General features: G+C 37.1%; 1 protein-coding gene across 7 annotated transcripts in view; it reads left to right on the forward strand.

The window, feature by feature from the left end:
* Nucleotides 1–19,068, forward strand: part of MFF (mitochondrial fission factor) — a 704,737-nt gene that overhangs the window by 438,401 nt on the left and 247,268 nt on the right. For 5 of the 7 annotated variants that reach the window (XM_044070424.1, XM_044070420.1, XM_044070425.1 and 2 more), the window contains exon 5: nt 17,899–18,057. The exons of the other annotated variants lie outside the window; for them this stretch is intronic. In XM_044070424.1, coding sequence (XP_043926359.1) covers nt 17,899–18,057 — 159 coding nt within the window. The remainder of the gene's footprint in view (nt 1–17,898; nt 18,058–19,068) is intronic. 7 annotated transcript variants of the gene reach the window in all.

The following is a 19,068-nucleotide window of genomic DNA, read 5'->3' on the forward strand; positions in this document are numbered from 1 at the left end:
GAAGCTGGATACTGCTTGTTGTATAAAAATAATTTATTGTTAAAAAACAGAACAATGCAAAATGAGCGCTTTCGGGCTATTACCCTTCATCAGATAAAATCACCACATCTGAATACTACTTTTATAAGACACCTTGCCCAATCAAATTCAGTAAAAACACCTTGCCCAATCAAATTCAGTAAAAAACCCGCCTTTTACAAAGTGTGGGCTTAAGGGGAACAACATCATTTAGCCCTGGATCCCTATGTGCTGTTAATTCCAGGATCCATTTTGATTCAGCCAGCTCAGTGTTCAACTTGATATCCCCTCCCCTATGGGTCAAATTCAAATTGACAATAACTCTAAAAGTAAACCTATGCGAAGGGTATTCTTTAACATGCCTATATAAGGCATTACGTTCATCTGCATTCTTAATATTAGACAAGTGCTGGAGAATTCTAACCTTCAACATCTGGTTAGTCTATGGATCATATCTTAATGGATACAGGACATTTTCTTACGTTAATTGGTGACATTAAACAGGAGGATTTGACAGGGGACTATTTAATGGTCACCTTGGATGTCAGCAATCTGTTCACTGTGATTAATAATGGTTATGGTTTACAGGCGGTAAAGACACTTCTAACGTCATTAGAACTTACACATAACAGGATAAAGTTGATAATTGAGTTATTGACCCTAGTTGTCGAAGAGTTTTATTTGTATGGGGATACAGTTCCAGAGTTTAACAACGTATTGAAGTTGACCAAGTCTCCTGCAACATTATTTGACTTTTGTGAGTAGTAAGAATTTGTTACTAGAGTGGAGGTCCCTTTCTGGACAGGAGGGCAGTAATACATTTTGTAATGCAGGGCATTTTTTATGGATGATGAAACAGTTTGTGTGCTGTAGTTAGTTGTGAATACATTGGATAGCTGTGTGGTTCAAACCAGTTTAATTGCTTTAAGCAATGACAGTTGTGGCTGCTATGAGGGAGATTTATGGCAAATGTACCTATTGTATTGTAGCAGGAGGCAAGTTTCTTTCTTTCTTCGAGTGTTTAAGTTTGTTAGAACAGGAGCGGCATATAAAGAGAGTTGGGAATAGGAAGGCGGTGGCTAGAGTTTTTCTTGCAGTATCTGTAAGGTATCCATTTATCCTATAAAGGGAGCCTAGTTTATTGTGTGTAAATTTAATGCTGTGCAGTATATGCTGTTCATATTTGAGACTGTCATCTGTTGTAATGCCTACAAATTTACTGTGAGTTACAGTTTCAATGACAGTATTATTTGCTGACTTTATTGTAAAAGATTGCTTTTCATTTTGGCAACTTTTTGAGGTAAAAAGCATTTACTTAGTTTTCTTGGGGTTGAGTAGCAGGTTTGACTGTTTGAGCCAGGTTACTACAGAGGGGAAAGATTTCTGGGTAATGTGTTGGAGCGCATTTATTGTTGAGGCTGCACATATTAATGTTAAGTTGTCTACAGATTGAGCGATACTAGCATGGTGAGTGGTGGTATGGAGGTTAATAAATGTATTAAATAGGAGAGAAGCTAGGATTGAGCCCTGAGGGACACCTGTAGTAACTGGTTGAAAGAATGTTGCCATTTAACAGCTTGTTGCATTCCAGATAGGTAACTAAGAAAGCACAAGGAGTATTTTGAAAGTGCTCTAGAGGAGAGTTGAATGAGTAGCTGCTGGTGCGAGACATTATCAGATGCCTTTGATAAGTCTAAGAACATGGTGGGCACAAGCAGACCATTGTTTGTTTCTGTGTTGGTTTGTTATACTGGTAAAATGTAGTAGAGCAGTAGGATTATTTTCCACAGTGATGGGATGTATCTTCCTGCTCTGAACCTATTAATTAGTATGGACACAGGGAAGGCTCGGACTTCTGTGGCCATTTTTAGGTAGTCTGATGGTAGTTGGTCTACAGCTATGGAAGTAGTTTTTAGTGTAAGAAACAACTTCGTTAACAAAGAGGTGGGTACTGGACCAAAACTGAAGAGTTGTGGGTGGTTTTGGATGGACAGGGGTCCAGTGAAGGGTGCAGATGTATTGGTGTCTAAGAGAGATGATATTGATTGTATAAAGTGGGATAGAGCCTGTAGTATTGTCTGTTTTTGGAGAGGGAGTGGTGGTGGTCTTCCCAGGGTGGAGTAGTTTATTTAGTGATGACCAAAAGGTTTGGGGTTGTTTTGATGATTGTCTTGTAGGTTGGTATAATATTTTTGCTTGTCCTGTCCGACATGGAGTTTTGCAAGGTTTCTAATCTGTCTAAATTGCTGGAGGCATGTTGAGTTCTATTTTATACCAATTCTTCCAGGCTTTATCCCTTTTTTATCATGAGTTTTTTTTTTTTCTTTTGTTAGCCATGGTGCAGGATTGGACTTTACTCTTTTATTACACACTGGTGCTAGATTATTTAAAGTCTGTAAGAATATGTTATGAAAGTGTTCTACAGAAGTATCTAGTGGCATTGTTCTAAGTACATTCCAGTTATGTTTTAGTGTTTTATTGAAAAATCTTTGCTAAAATTGGTTGTATTTAATATTTGATTGTAGAAAATGTTTATCTAGGTTATGGTGAGTTCTAATGGCATACGTTGATATGTGATCACTTATGCTATCTGAGAGGTAGCCTTTTTTTGTCAGTTTTCTTATTTGTTTGTATGAATCCAGTCTAATGTTGAGTGTCCCCTGAAGTTTTATTGATTCAAGTGGGTGTGGTTTTTAATTGTTTGAAGTTGTATATGTTTATGGATTCAGTGGGGGTAGTGAATTTATGAGTTGCCAATCTATATTTAAGTGTTATAGTTTCATGGTTAATTTGTTGGTATATCCAGTACAGGATGTTTTCAACAGTATTAATGTTATTTGTTATTCCCTTGTGGTATATAAATTGCTGTTAAACAGATAGTTTTCCTATTGTTGATTTTTAAGAGTTTTATTAGAAGTTTAGCATTGTTACATTTGTGCATTTCTTTAATTTCTCCAGATACTATGACGGAAGTGGACCCCATTCCTAAGTCAAAGTATGATTAAAGTTCATGAAATTAGTATTGTTTCAATCTTTGATGTCAGCAAGAATTGCTCTTGGCAGCACCCATAGTGTGCCCAGTAATTATTCCTTCTGCAATTCGTACAGGCTTACATGTATTGGTAACATACCTAAATACAATTGTAGATTCTTTTTTATGAGACCCATTGCTCCTACTAATATTGGAATTGCTTGTGTATCTTTATCCCACATTGCTCCCGTTTCTGCCTGCAAATCCTGATATTTTATGACTCCCCCCCCCCCCCCCTCTCTCTCTCTCTCTCACTCTGCAAGACAATGTAGTCACTGGGTGTGGAGATTTCAGTGATCAATGCTACTTTTGTCTTCTTTTTTGGACCACGATATCTGGTTTTCTAGCATCTATCTTTTGAACTGTTGGTAGTGGGTGATCCCATGTGAAGTAGACTTCATCATTTTCCATGATGCTTTGTGGCTGTTTCCAGTGTTTTTCAGCCACTTCACTACTGTAATGTTTGCACAATCCCCAGTGCAACAGTCTTACCATATTGTTATGCCTTTCACTATACAGTCCTTCTGCCTTTAGTATGTTACAGCCAGCAATGAGGTGTGCAACTGTTTGCAATTCTGTTTTACAAAACCTACATTTGTCTGTTTCTCCCACATGTTCAGTGGACTTTGTAAACCAATGTGTATGTAGCCCACTGTCTTGGGCCGCCAGTAATAACCTTTCATGTCTTAGTTTGAATTTGCCTCTCCTTAACCATTCCTGCATTTGATCCTGATCAATATGAGGTTCTTCCAGAAGTTTTCTATACTTGCAACTATATTAATGCATTTTCCACATTTCTTGCCTTCTCATCTGGTCCTTCACCTTATATTCTTTCTTTTGTTTTTTGCACAGTCACTTGCTCCCTGATGTTTTACTTCTGGTTTGATTTCTATTCCTGCTTGACACCGATATGCTTCTGCTAGATTAAGCAGAGAAGTCATCTTAGATTTATTCTCCTCATGATTCAAAACTTATACTTTGGGTCTTGAGGTCAGCAGATGTGTGTGCAGTCCCACGATTGCAAATCTAGACATGTAATCAGTTTCAACGGGGCCCATTCTTCCAGAATGGGAAATATATAATCTTGGTATGCACTGATTTTTATAAATCATTTGATGAGCATGAAGCATCCTTCTTGTTTTCCCGTCTAATCTGCCCAACAAATTTTGGGGCCAGTCAGTCATTCCAAAACTGTAAGTTAGGACAGGAAGAGCAAATTGGTTTATAGCTTGAATTTTGCACCTAGATGTCAACATTGTTTTTAGGATTAATTTAAGTCTTCTAAAGTATTCCTTATTAAGTTTTATTTGCATTTGTTCATGTTTTATTGTTGATCCTTCATCAATTTCTAAATATTTATACACTCCCTCTTATTCAAGTTCTTTTATATTGCATTCTTGTCCCAAACTGATGTTTTCTTGGTGCTGCAGTTGTCCTGCTTTAAAGGTTGCTTTTGCACATTTATCAAGACCAAATGACATTCTTATGTTGTTGTTTGTCTTTTCGGCTTTTCCCGGTAAGGGGTCGCCACAGCGGAACTCCGGTCCGCTAATGATTGGCAGTAGATTTTTATGGTGCCGAGTTGCCAGCCCGATGCCCAAACTTCAGCAAAGGCACGACCATTTACACATGTCTTCCGGAGGCCGCTTGACCACGGGGAGGACATGCAGACTCCACACAGAAGGCACTCCCCGCACACTAGCTGAGAATCGAACGGGAGAACCTCTTAGTGTGAGGCAACAACGCAACCGCTGTACCACCGCGGTTTTATTACCAAATGACATTCTTATATTGTCTGAAAATTTTTTGACAGCTTGCAGTTGTGCTTTCAGTTCCACATCTGATGAGCTATACAGTTTTAAATCATCAACAAAGAGAAGATGAGAAGTCTTTGCACTTTGTTGTTTTTTAGGAGCCAAATTATAGCCATGGCCTAAGCTGTTAAGTAGACCGTTTAATGGGTTAAGGGCAAGACAGAATAGCAGCGGTGACAGTTCACCTGGAATATCCCCCTTTGAATTTTTATCCCTGGGATAATAATTTGTCCTTTATCATGACTTAATTGCAAAGTACTGTGAATCAAAGCTTCGCAGGTACAAAGTGCAAATGGCCACAAATGGAATTCAAACCAAAAAATCAAAATTTTGTGGATTTGTGCTTGGCACTGTCATCTGGATTGTGCGACCACAGTAAATATTTATTTCTCCACTCCGGAATGCTGGCCGTGATTTTTTGGTTTTAATTGCAAAGTGGTCTGTCACTGTAATGTAGTTGATCAGTGTAGGGTGCATCTTATACATTTATCCATGAATGTGGGATATCAAATGCTTTTCTGTAGTCAATCCATGCCATACTTACATTCTTCCCTTTTTACAGTTAGTTCTCCACTATGAATTAATTTAACAAGAAATGATCCTTTGTTCTATATGATTTCTGTTATTGCCCTTTTGTTCTATTGCCATAATTGAGTTTTCTACTAAATTACTATAAACTCTGCCAGCATCAATTCCAAAGTATAGTTTATATATTGTCAGAAGGCAAGTTATTGGATAATAAGGGGTAGCTTGCAGGTTCACCCTTTAGTAGGAGCATTGTTTTTCCTGTTGTTAGCCAGGTTGGTGTCTGTTTGGGGTGTGTATATAAATATTTCTTAGTCATGCAAAGATGTTAATACTTTAGTTGGAGATGTTAATACTTTTAACCAGAAGTTAAGTAAACCATCTGGGTCTGGGGTTTTCCAAGTAGAGGCTTTTCTTAACGTTGTTTTAGTCTCTGTGGCTGTTACTTCATCCCATTTCATATCATGTACCTTTAAACTTCTTATTCATTCTTTTACTTATATCCGTTTAGCATCTTTATGTTCCACAGTATCGCCACAAATTCTTCTCCAAATATATCTGTTTCTTCTTTTTTGGTGGTCTTTCAATTCCTATTACCTTGTTTCCCAATTGTCTATTAGAACTTTTTGGGGTTATCAGTAAATTGCTTATTTTGTTTTTCCTTTGTATTTATCTGTGCATCTTCTGAGTTTTTCTGCCTGTGCTGATATTTAGTTTATTTGCGATAGTGCATTATAGATTCTGATCTGTTCTAATACTGCACATTGCTATTATCACATCTGTCTTTCTAAGTATTTTTGTTGATCTTTTCCCTCTTCTGTACTGTTCAAACAGTGACACTTGTCTTAATTGCTTTATAGTTTTCTCTATTCAATACTTCCGTGATGGTATTCAATTTCTCCCCTTCCTTTCCCTCACTACCCTGTGTTCTTGTGGTAGAACTTTATCAGTTATTAATTTAGCTGCACAATAATATATTCTGTTTACTTCTGTTATATCGCATGGATCTCTATGAATAGTCCTAATTACTGTGTTATTTGTTTTGATAAACTTCTGAAGTTTTGGGTTGTATTGACCTTCTGCAGTTTATTTCTTTCATTGATCTTAATATGTCTTTCTCTGTTAAACCGAGCAACTTTTCTCTTAGCTCATTTTCTTCTAAACTAAGGGCATTTTTTTTGTTTTCCATTTCCTGTGGGCATTCTGTAGAAAGTTCTATAGCATCTTCCTGTGGCACATTCTCTTCAGTTTCATCCTTTGCCATCCGTTGCTGTGTCATATGAGAACTCACTGGCTTACCACTCCTCAACATTGACTGTCAGAGTTTCCTGTTCCTTTCCTTGCTGTCCAACTTCAAGTGAACATTTATACTGGTTTATTGAGGAAGGCTCCAAAATATCTTCATATGGCATCTGACCAATTGCTTCCTCTTTCACTGTATTCCCCTTAATTTGGAGGTCCATTGCTCTGTCCTGGTGCTTTCTGAATTAAATTTTCTACACTGAATCCTTCACTTCACAAGTACTCCATAACCTCAGTTTCTGTTTCTTTAAATTCTCCATTACTAATCTCCTTTTCTACTTTTCCTCTTTGTCTTCTTATTTTTTTCTATTGTAAAGTTTTCCATGTCCAGATTCATTTGCCTGTATTTCTCTTCAAATATCTTTTTGGTGCTTCTCTTTTTTTATTGATTAGTTTTGCTTTCTCCTTTGCATATATATTATACCATATTAAATCTCTTTTTCTTTCTCATGTCCATATTTCTTCTTCAGATATTTCCTGATCTGTTTCTCCGTACTTTGGGGACTTGTTCTCTCATGCTGTGATGTAATCTATATTAGACCTTCAGCACCAAATCATTCACTTCACAGGCACTCCATAACTTCAACTTCTATGTTTTTAACCTCTACTTTATTAGTCTTCTTTTCTACAGTCCCGGTTTGTGATATATTTTTATTGTGAAATTTTCCATATCTGGATGCCTCTGCCAGTATTTCTCTTCGAATATCTTTGGGGCTGTCTTCTTTATATTTATTAATTTGGCTTTTACCTTTGCATAAATATTGCACCATATCAAATCTCTCTCTTTCCCATGTCCATATTTCTTTTTTAAAGTTTTCAAAAATCTCTCGCTTTTGTTGTTTGTTTTCACGTTTCCTCAGATGCTTCTTTTCCAAACAGATCAAAAATTCTTGGTCTATATACTGTTTTTCACAAATCTGTTGTATTAATGAACATAAATTTTTATTTGAAGCTTCTGACAGTTTTTCTTGTGGAAGTATTTTTCTTTCCTCTAATTTCTCTCTCAGTCTTTTTGTATATCATGTGACTAGAAATTCTGGGCTTTTTGCATAATAGTAACAGTACATAATTTCTTATCCTCGATAGTATACTCTATTGTCTTTGTGGTTCTTCTTTGGCCTGTCAGTTTTTGTGATTTTTGTGGACTGTTACTTCATTCTACAACAGGGGGGACATCCTCGCACTGTGCCTGGCCTGGCCCCATTATAGGAATATTTCTGTATTTTGAGGATTCTGCATTATCATTTTCTCTGGTCTCGGCACCAGTCCGCCTACCAGAATTGGGCACTTTTTTATCCTGGGTCTTGTGCACCCAGCTATTTTTTTTTAATTTTTAACATACTTCTGTCAGTGATATATGCTATATAAATACAGTCTATATATCAGTGTTATCTTGGTGAGATTTTGTGAAAAAACAGGGTCTACCTTGTGAAGGTACTCACCAAGACTTGAGGATGAATTGAATTTCAGCAATACTACTCTCGTTTGCTTGCTGACTTATCTCTCCATTCAGACCCCTTTAGATTTGGCTAGTTCCTGTGGGAGTAATGTGGTGATTAGGGAATTTTTGTATACGATTACTACACCACCTGCATTCTTGTTTTGTCTGTCATGCCTGAGTATATTGTATCGTGGGGGTGGGGGGTGATCTCATTATCCTTTGCTTTTTTTTTCAGCCAGGTTTCAGTAGCTATGACTATATCAGGGAGTGTATGTGGGAATGTAGACATGTATGTCATGGATATTATCGCACATGCTTCTTAGGTTCATGTTTAGTAAACTGGTAAAGTGAGTTTGGGTTCTGTTTTTTTTTTTTTGTTTTTTTTTTTTTTTTGCTGAGAGCAATTAGGTGGCTGGGTTATTTTGTGGTTGGAAGTTATGGTTTTATGAACAGTGGGATCTGGGTCGGGGTGAATATCTCTGCTAATTTTTTGAATTGATATTTTGCAGAGTAAAGACTATGGCCAATTATGTTTTGGTCTTTGGTATTTGAGCATTAATTTGGATACATAGTTTTGAGATATTTATAGATAAATCAGATGTGGCTTGTTTATAGAGATAGGGTGTTATGGAGAGAGAGGCTAGGTGTAGATGTTGATATTCTTTGTGAAGATTGGTTAAAGTCCTAAGTATTTGAAGGAGGTGGATTTGATAATTGACAATAAAGGCTAATAGAGTGTGGAGAAATAGTAAAATTATCCAAGTTAGGGGCATCTTATTTAACTTTTTTTATCTTTGTTGTAAGTTAGGATTAAAAAATGTTAGGTGCGTACTGGGTTGATTGTAGGGATGTAATGTGATACTTGTAGGGGGCAAGGAGTAGGACAATTTTAGAGAAAGTCTTGACTGGTAAACTAGAGTGGGTGCTGCTATTGGGAGTAATTCTTTTGCTAGATTTTTTTTTGGAGGGAACCAGTGGTATTGTTTTGAGGAATTTATGGTTGGTGTTATGGAAGTATAAATGTAGAGTAAGAAGGGATGGGTGGGAATTAGGGGTAGGGTGCTGGAGCAGTAAACCCAAGCATTAGCAAGGACGAATGAATGAGGTTGAAAACTTGGCAAGGAGACAGAGAAAAACAGTCCGACTACACTTAAACATCCACAAGTCTGCAGAGAGAGAGATAAATAAAAGGAGCAATGCAGTTTAAAAGGCCTCTGTGCAAGTAGATTAAAGTCTTGATTTTGTTGCTGTAGGACACTTTTAGTAGGAGAGTCAGTTCCGTATCACATTGTCCTGACTAATGATGACATATAACAGTAAAAAATTGCACTTGACTGCTTGAACAACTGTGTAATGGTAAGGGGGTTTCTGCGGACTTTGAAATGCAAAGGCTACCACCTACCCCTACAGAACAGCAAAACAATGAGAAGTAAGCCAGAATGCAGGACTGTAGCTCTGGAGAAATACTGACCAAAGGCTTTTTTTAGCGCACAGCCTAGCACTGCATTCTTGGGTATGGAAAGAAGGTGAATAGTAGTAAGAAAACCGGATTATAGATGAGGATTACAGAAAAGGGTGTGTACTGGTAGAAAGGGTGGCAGACATATGAAAATAAGGGAAGCCTTATATGCAAAGCCATGGTAAGATGTATGATGGAATTAACCATTCAGGACTTAGTGAACCTCTGAACACTTAACCTGCCTCAGTTTGGATTCATCAAGGGCAGGTCATGCTTACTCAACATTGTGGATGTTTTTTTAAAAAGTCACCAAAGCGATGGATGAAGGAGAAACAGTTCACACCGAATACCTAGTCCTGGCCAAAGCTTCTGACACAGTTCCGCACTCAGGCATAGTATAAAAGCTAAATAAACTGAGAATAAACCCCTGTGTCACCTGCTGGATTGCCTACTTTCTCACAGATGAGACACCTAATTAAATAGGGGACGTTACCACCACAAAGAGACCAGTCACCAGTGTAGTTCTCCAGGGTTCTGTGCTGAAACTGGTCTTGTTTGGGGATCTCCTTTTCTGAAGTAAAAGTAAATACCAAGGGGCAATGGCTGACTAAGTTTGCAGATGACTGCAAACTAGGAGCTGTCATTGCATCCCCAAATTACTTGTCCCTCCTGCTGGAAGGGTTGTCTCAGATAAACAACTGGTGTCAAAACCATGGTCTGAAACTAAATGTCAAAAGAAAATTGCATTCTTATAAACTTTGAGAAGTCATGTACCCCTGGGAAATTGACCCAGTTGTTTTGGATTTGGGAACTTGTGTGGATCTTGAACTAACTTTTGACTAAAACGTGTCTGTTGTTGTAAGAAAGTCTTTCAGTATTGTACAGCTTATAAACAAAGGGATTGGGTTTAGATCTAAAGATGTCATTGTCCCCCCTTTTTTCCGCCCTCATTATACCAGTCATTGAATACAATGCCCTCTTTGGCATGCATCTGCCAAGACATGTGCAACAGCTGGAATGCCCACAGCGATACCTTACTAAAAGGATACAGGGCCTAAACAACATGTCCTATATGGACTGACTCAAAGCTCTGTCACTGTACTTGGTATCCTACAGGCTATTACGTGGTGACCTGTGTTTGGCATACATGGCATCCTCCAACCCATTACTGATGGATTCACTACACATTAGTAAGTCAAATGGCATCAGAAATATTCAGTCTAGGAGTCTAAACCTCTTCTGCAACATCAACAGAATGGTTAGGAGGGACAATTATATTTCACAGAAGATACTGCTGCTTAACAGACTCTACAGAAAGATCAAACAAAGTTCATCCCTATCCATTGTCAAGTGTAACTTAGATCTATGGATTGGGAAACATAATTTACCCCAGGACTGCCCCCTATACTGCTTATGGACAGGTGCAGTTCCTAAGTGCTTTAACCCATGCATGAGTCCCCCTCAAAGTACTTGTGGTATGATTCCAGTTATTTTCTTTCTGTGTTTATATACAGTTATTAGTGGGATGGATAAGGCCAATCTATAACCAAACGGGATAGGTTATTTTGAGCACAAAAGGGAAACTGGCTATGCTTAAAATGACTTGCAAGGGCAGCTACCCTAGTTACGTAACTGTGAACCTATGAAAGAATGTTCTAAAAAATGGGAGGGTTATTGGGACTTAACTGAAAGAGTACTACATCCACTATGTCACCCCAGCTGAATTGTACATCAGATCAGAAATGTGTGTTGTTATTTAATTATAGGGTCTCCTAAATATTGGCATGCTTAGACAGCTGCCTAGGAAAATGTAGAAGCATACAATTAACATGAATAACATGATAAAGAACTAGCACCAATGTATATGGATGGATGCTATTACACTGAAGAATTGTAGGAATTTGCAAAATTAATTGTAGAGATTTTTCATAAGACTATATATAAAGTGAAAGTGCTGATCATATAGCACTGAATGAAGATCTCTCCATCACTTTTTATTACAAAAAATATTCCAGTGGAATACAAAAATATGAATATAGTAAGATAAGAAAGATGTGAAATCTGGGAAACAAAAAACACATTTCTATAAAAATGAAAGCAGTAATTTAGATAATTTCAGTGTGTTTTCCAAAATTACAAAAGCAAGCAGTTGCTGATAACTACAAGTACTCTGCTGCTCTGTCATACATATAATGTGCAAAGCAACAGTCAGATGCCCAGTACTCAGAATTTGGGGAAATTATGTGCAGTATGGATGCTGCATTTCTGAAATTTATGATGGATCTTTAAAGGTCCCAGAGGTTGCTTGAGTGAAAAGTTTTCTAGATGTATACCCAGTTGACAAACCCTGCAAGAGATATGAAAGTTATGTACAAACCTAACGCACCATCTGTAAAGTGTGTCTCTATGTTTGGTAACGGGCAGGATTATAAGCCACAGGTACTGCTACCACATGGTACCTGAATTTCTGTAGGCTGTTTACTACTCCTCCACCTCATGCTTCCAGCTCCCATGGTTGTACTTAGCCCCTGTCTATGTAGTTCTTTTAAGCATGATCCTTTTAACTGTCCTGAAGATATAGCATGCAAGTAACCCCTTGGAAAGAGAGGTGAAAGTAGAGGAAGGAAAAAGTGCTACACTGTAATCTGATAGTTTATTACTGGAACAAGACAAGTTGACAATGGCTGACTTGCCCTAAGTATGACTGGGAAGAATGGGTGGGTAATGTTTGAATTCATTTAATAAGCTATGTGGGTGTTCTGATTTTTTTTTTTGTTGTTGTTTAGTTTTTTGGGGGTTTTTTTGAGAGTTTTTCATTAAAATAAAACGTCTTGTAAGGTGTGACACAGGTTCAAATGGATATGACAAGAAATAACTATAAAAAATCAAACTGCCAAACATTAGTGTTTGCATGTAATACAAAAGCTGAAACTAGACATTTAAAAAAAGCTGTCATGCATAACAGGTGGGAATAACTAACTTCTTATCATTATGGTAACACTTTCTATATTATCTTTTAATGTGAGTGGCCTCACAGGTATATGCAAAAAGAAAGAGTGGTGAACTATATTGAGAATGTAAATAGCTGTGCATTTGGAAAGAACTGAACATGTGAATTTGATAAAAAAGGACTTCAGGATGGTTATTCAGTGAAATATCTGGGACAAATGAAAAGGGGAGTACTTGCATTAATTGTTAGTGGAGCTACGATAGTGATAGAAGAGGGAAAAAGAGATAATGGTAGATTGGTAGTAGTAAGGGGCAACTGGCAATGGAGACGGGTTATGCTGGCATGACATCTGTATTCCACCTAAAACTGCTACACTGGAGCTTAAGAAATTTCTGGGAGAAACAATCCTATTTCAGCAGAGAATATTACTAATACGTGGGGACTAGAATTTGATTTGCAACAGTGAAGGAAGTACCTGGTGGGGGGTAGAAGGGACGTTATAACAAAAGAAGGTAGATTTTATAAGAAATTTATGAAAATATTGGGTATGGAAGATGTGAATTCAGTAGTATGAGCTAGGAGAGAATTTACATTTTCCCAATCGTACAAAAGTGGACTAGGATAGACAGAAATTATATTGCACAGGACATGTGCATTTAATTGAAAGTTTTGATACACATCCAATAATTATTTCAGATCACACTCCATTAATAACTAAAATAAAAATGTAGAGTAAGGAAGTAAAAATAAGACACTGGTGTTTCTCCACCTATCTTTTAAACAGAGAGGAATTTAAGGAAAAGGGTAGTTTAAATTATTTAGGAGTTATTAGGGAAGATGGAAATTTCTTCAGAAAATATAGCTAGGTAGTGGGATAAAATGAAAGGGGAGTTTAAAAATAAGATATAAATAAAAGAAAAAAAGAGATGCTTAGTAAATATCAAGAATTATTTAGAGGGACTGACAAAGGTTCAAGTGTTGCAGAATAGGGAGGAATCTCACAGAGCAAGAAGTGACACAACTGCAGAGTGCTAAAGAAAATAAAGGACTACAATAATATGCATGAGTTTAGGAAGATTGTTGTTAAGCAACTTTTTTTTTTGATAACTCCAGAGCACAAAAGATTTTAGCACAATGACTGAGGCTCAGGCAGCAGAAAATAGAAAGGGTAGTTGACAAGCCTAGGGAGCCTGTAACAAGGAAAATAACCAGAGACCCTGTAAAGGTATTAGAAATATCTCAGAAAATTTATGAAAATCTGTATAAAGCAGAGAAATGTGGAAATCAAAAATATGTACAAATGGAAATGTTTATGGAAGAATTAAATTTGCCAAAGTTAGAGAGAGATGAGGCTCAATTACAAACAATTATGATAGAAGGAGATGAGATAAAATGGTGATGAATAACCAAGCTACAGGAAAGTCTCCAGGAATAGATGGTATTCCTGTGGATGTTTGGAAGCTTGGAGGGAAAAAAGTGGTTAAGATCTGGAAAGTTTTGTTTAACAATATTTTAATAGGAGGAGAAGCACCAACATCCTGGAAGAAAGTTCTGGTGGCAGTAATACTTAAAGATGGTAAAGATCCATCAGAAGCAGCTTCATATAGGCCCATTTTGATTCTAAATCAATAATTATAAAGAGTTTGTCTATAATAGCTAAAAGAATGGCAAAAGTGATACCAACATTTATAGATGCATTCTGATTCCTTCTAGATCATTATTCTGTTAATGTTGTCAGATGTGTGCCTCCCCTCAACAAAACCACATTGATCCATATAAGTGTTCGCTCAGAAAGAGAAAAAACACACAGTTTGCTGTTTTGTCATTTCTATATGGTTATGCTTCAGTAATTATGTCATATTGTCAGTACCATAACATTTCCAGGTTGAACCTTTATTAACAGTTTTGTATGTTAATATTTTCTCATGTTCTATGAATTCCAGTTAAGTACTAAATATAGTCTGCAGAACTTGATGGGTACAAGCACTGATTAAGTTCTGAGAAAGGAGAAGAATAAACTTGGTGACCATACAGTTTTTCTCATTCTGAAGCATTGCTCATTCATGTAGTTTGTGCTTTACATTATTAATTTTCAGACTTGAGATTAACACTTTCATAGCATTAATAGTTCACCATAGTCTGAAATTTGAGCAGTCTCCATGAATGTAATCTGAAAAGTAAGTGCTCATTCAAAGGTTTTGCTACTGAACTTATCCTACTATACATAACTGAATAGCAACACAAAAACATGCTATTCTTCTAGCCTGACACATTTATAATAAATCTTTATTTGGCCACAAAATGTATCATCATCTCTCATACATTTTCCCTCTCTACAGCTGACCATCAGCTGCCACCAGCTCTACTCATTCACCAGGTCTAGTGGACCTGCCTCAGCCTCACCTGGGCTCAGCCTGACCTATGTCCAGAGGTGATGAGATTGAAGTATTGCCTGGGAATGGACCCTATTCCCCCACCACCCTGTGTCAGCCTTGTAAGCTCTACATTTGCTGCCTTTGGGAACTGCCTGCATGTGTCCGCCCATGTGCAGCCTCTTACCACTTGCAGCACAGAGCTTGCCAGGCTGTTAAAGATGCTGCTTCAAGAGGCCTAGGCTGCCCACCCCTCGTTTGGATGAGACAGTAAGCTACTCATTCCCATTCTCCCCCAGTACCAGTGCCTCTAGTCAAACACAGGCTGTCTGGGGAGCAGTAAAGGCTTTTATCTTTCTGTTTCACGGAGCTACTTATTCATTCTACATTTTAAATCTGATTTTATCTGTAAAGGATAAAATATAATATAACAGATGCCTAGGACAAAATTTACCCTTTCGCAATAATATACTAGGTAAACATTCTGGTGGACTTAAACATTTTGTTAATGACCCCCCCCCCCCTTGTATATTGTGCATACAGTTAAGTAGAGCTATTGCGTCTTTCTCAAGCCATCTTGTTTCCTGGATTCCACATAAAAACATTTGTGTTATATCCCCCAAATCCACTGTCTTTCCATTCTTCTTCTGTTTCTCCAGTACTATCACTGCTTTTCCAATTGGCAGTCCCCTTCTCTTCTTGTTCAAGCTTCTAGCTATGTTAGTCTCAGTAGCAGTACTTTTATTTTTACAATTCCTTAATCTTGATTTTCAAAAATCAGAATTCCACCAGTTTAAAACACTTTCAGGGTAGCTAAATATGACATTTGTACTCTTTTTCTCTTACATTCTTTTGTTGCTTCCACAAAACTGTCTTTCAGTCACCTCTGAGTGATCATGCTCAAGATTGAAATGTCACCCAGCCACTGATCACCTTTTGTCAGGTTTGCTACAACTGTCAAAGCACATGCTCCTTTTAATAACGTGTTAGCAACTCTAACATTATTGGCCTGGTTTCCCATGCTTATGGTAGTACTAAATACTTCACTGCTACAATCAATAAATGTTTTCAAAAAATTGTCCAGTCCACCATCTTGGTTTACGTATAGCCCATTACATTTGTCCCTTTTTCACCTGTTAAAGCTCCAAAGAATGCCTGATTTTACCTCCTTGGCTTCTCCCTTGTTCCAGTCAGTTGCTGTGCTTCCTTCTGAATTTACTATGCTGTTTCTCCTGCTTTAGCCAAACTTTCTGATGTTTGATACTAATGGTTTCTTTGGCTACTTACATCATGCAGAAACTATGTTCTCCACTCCAACTACTTTTAAACATTTTAAATAAGCTGCAAACAATCTAGTGAAATTCCACAGTTTTGTTTCTTACTGCTTCCAAGCGGTTTGCCACCTCTTTAACATTTGTTTCATTTTTTTCATATCTCTACTTGTTGATCATGAAATAAGCAGCTTGGCTGCTTTGCGCTGACTTTTGATTAACTTTATCTTCAGAATGCTCAAATGCATTCCATTCCTTTCATTGCCAACAGGAAAACAGCACCTTCATAAACTGCTTTTGCTTTATAGTTTAGTGGTTTTAATTTTTTAGACTTAGAATGACCTGATGAGGCAACCATCTTCACCGAGCACCACAGTACTTAGACTAGCTACTTGAAAAATATTTAGAACCACAAATTGTCAAAAAGAGTGAGAAAAGGTAAAATTTCAGCTGTAGTAGTCCCACTGCATGTTGTGTCATACAGATTAACGCATTATTATATTTTGCTTAGTAGCAGAGATGTGTTAAGACTGATGTTTTTTTTACTGCAGACTGAGAATGGAGTAAAAACAAATCCAAACAAAACTGAAGTGCCATCCAGTGTTTTTTTTCCAGTAGTAAAGAAAGTATGACAAAGCCTTCAGTGAAAATAATTTGTTTCAGTTTAATTCTAAGACCAACTTTAATTAGTTTTTTTGCATTAAAATATAACCATTTGCTATATTGTCATAACCATATGTTTGTAATTTAGTGGTCATGCAACATAAAATTTCATTTACTTAAAAATACTTTGTGAAATATTAACAAAAAAAAACTAATCCTCTTTCAGTTAAGAATGAGTTGAATAAACAAAGGAATTGATGCCCTGTAATATTTATGCAGTTCAATGACAGTCAAAACCCGGCGCTATGTAAAAAGTGAGCTGCATCTCACTGGTCTAAGTTTAACATTAAAACTTCAGGCCACATTTATGCGGAAGAGGCAGTTATGACTTTGGTTCATAGATTAGTACTAGGCTAAGTGCCCTTGTGGACCATTTTAAGCCTAGGCAATTAGCCCACGTGAGAATTAAACCTTGCACCTTGCATCTGTAAGGTAAACATCTTTACCAATATGCCAGCCTCCCTCAAGGACATGATATGGCCACGGTTAAAAAAAAAAAAAAAAAAAAAAGATGCCAGAACTGACCATTTGTTGATTTAGCAGGAGAGGGATTAGGAGATGAAAAAATCTAAGTAATGAAAAGTAGGTGGAGATGATGTGCAAACAGTATAGCCCATATAGCACAATAACTACATTTATGTAACAGAAAACACGGTGTTGAATGCATTTCAGTATTTTGATCACCTTGTTCACTCCATCAAGTTTTAGTAAAGATTGATGTTTTTTGTTCTCAGGATGCATTTTCATTTTATTTTATCTTAATTTATTTAGTTAGTTTTGATGTAGGACTGGCATACCCTGACCTTGTGCATTGCAGTTCATTACAGTTTTAAAGGCAGGCTGGCTAATGCCCCAGTACTTTACTCATAATTATAACAGATTTGAAAAACACGGCAGGAGTTCTTATAAAGCAGTTTCAAAGGTGTTAAAAAGTAGTTCAAATAACGTACAGTGTGTATTGTTTGTGTAGTATATTACCTTTGTGATACATTTTATCTGAGACTGACTGTAGTCTTCTTTTTCCCTTTGCTTTGCAATGCTTCTGTGTACAGTATCACACCATCCCCCCAACAAGCTCTTGTCTGTCCTACAGTACTGTCATCCGAAGACGGGCCTAACATTTATTCTGCTCGTGGTATTTTGTCACTAATCCAGTCCTCCACTCGTAGGGCTTACCAGCAGGTTTTGGATGTGCTGGATGAAAATCGCAGGTGACTGACTGTTAACAGTTCTATGTTGTTTCTTCGTTGTTGTTGTACAAGAGTAGTGTTTGCTTTTTTTTCTCCTAACAAATTTATGTTGCATGTATACGTAATTGTTTTAATTCCTTTGTGCAACTGTTTTATTCACAGTTTCACATTTTCTTTGATATTTAACGAACCTTCCTTCAGAGGCATCATAATTTCAAGTACTAGAAAATATTTTGTTTTGGTACAAAGACGTGAGTTATGGTTATATTTGTTGTGCATGCATTTGAGCCATACTGTGAACAAGTTTTAGTGATATTTTAATTCACGTTGTTTCCCCTTTGCATGGCTTCTAACATAACTGCTTGAAAAAACACACACTTCTGCAAGAAGTAGCATGATTTAAAAAGATTCCTTTGTTTGTTATATTAACAAATTTATAAATTCATAATATTAGTCGTAGTCTTCAGCTGTAGTTTTTCGACAAGGATATTTCAAATGCTTGTTAAGTTATAAGCCCATGCAAAATCGATGCATGGCCGCAACTCTGAAAATCCTACTGATTTTGCTAGTTAATGTACAAATGCTGCTGTCGCCCCCCCCCCCCCCCTTTATGGGTTAACAGATCTTAACATCTCTGTTTATCTTAGGAGTAGGTGTTGGAGAAAATTGACCATTTGTGCTAAAGTGACTGCAGTATACTTGGTATTGCATACAGTTGTTTATAAAAGTGTGACTAGAAGGAAATGGGTTGTGGAAAAAACAAGGCCAGAGAATAAGTACTAGAAATGTTTTCTGAAGAATTGCTTAATATGCAGTAGTAAACATTATGGAGCAACAGACCTTTTGAGTCTGTCGCAGCCTCCATTTGCCTGCTGTGTAACTTTTGAGCAAGTTAGGTAACCAGGCATTGCTACTGGGTTACCCTGTAAAGGTGTAGTGTATTGAGCTTCCCTCGTTGGCAAATAGTTTTATTGTTGTTCTTATCCTTATTCTTGTTGTTGTTGTTATCCTTAGTAAGCAGTCCTAAATCAG

This window comes from Protopterus annectens, chromosome 4.part1 (assembly GCF_019279795.1).
Source record: "Protopterus annectens isolate FY-2018-M chromosome 4.part1, PAN1.0, whole genome shotgun sequence".
Classification (NCBI taxonomy): Eukaryota; Metazoa; Chordata; order Ceratodontiformes; family Protopteridae; genus Protopterus; species Protopterus annectens.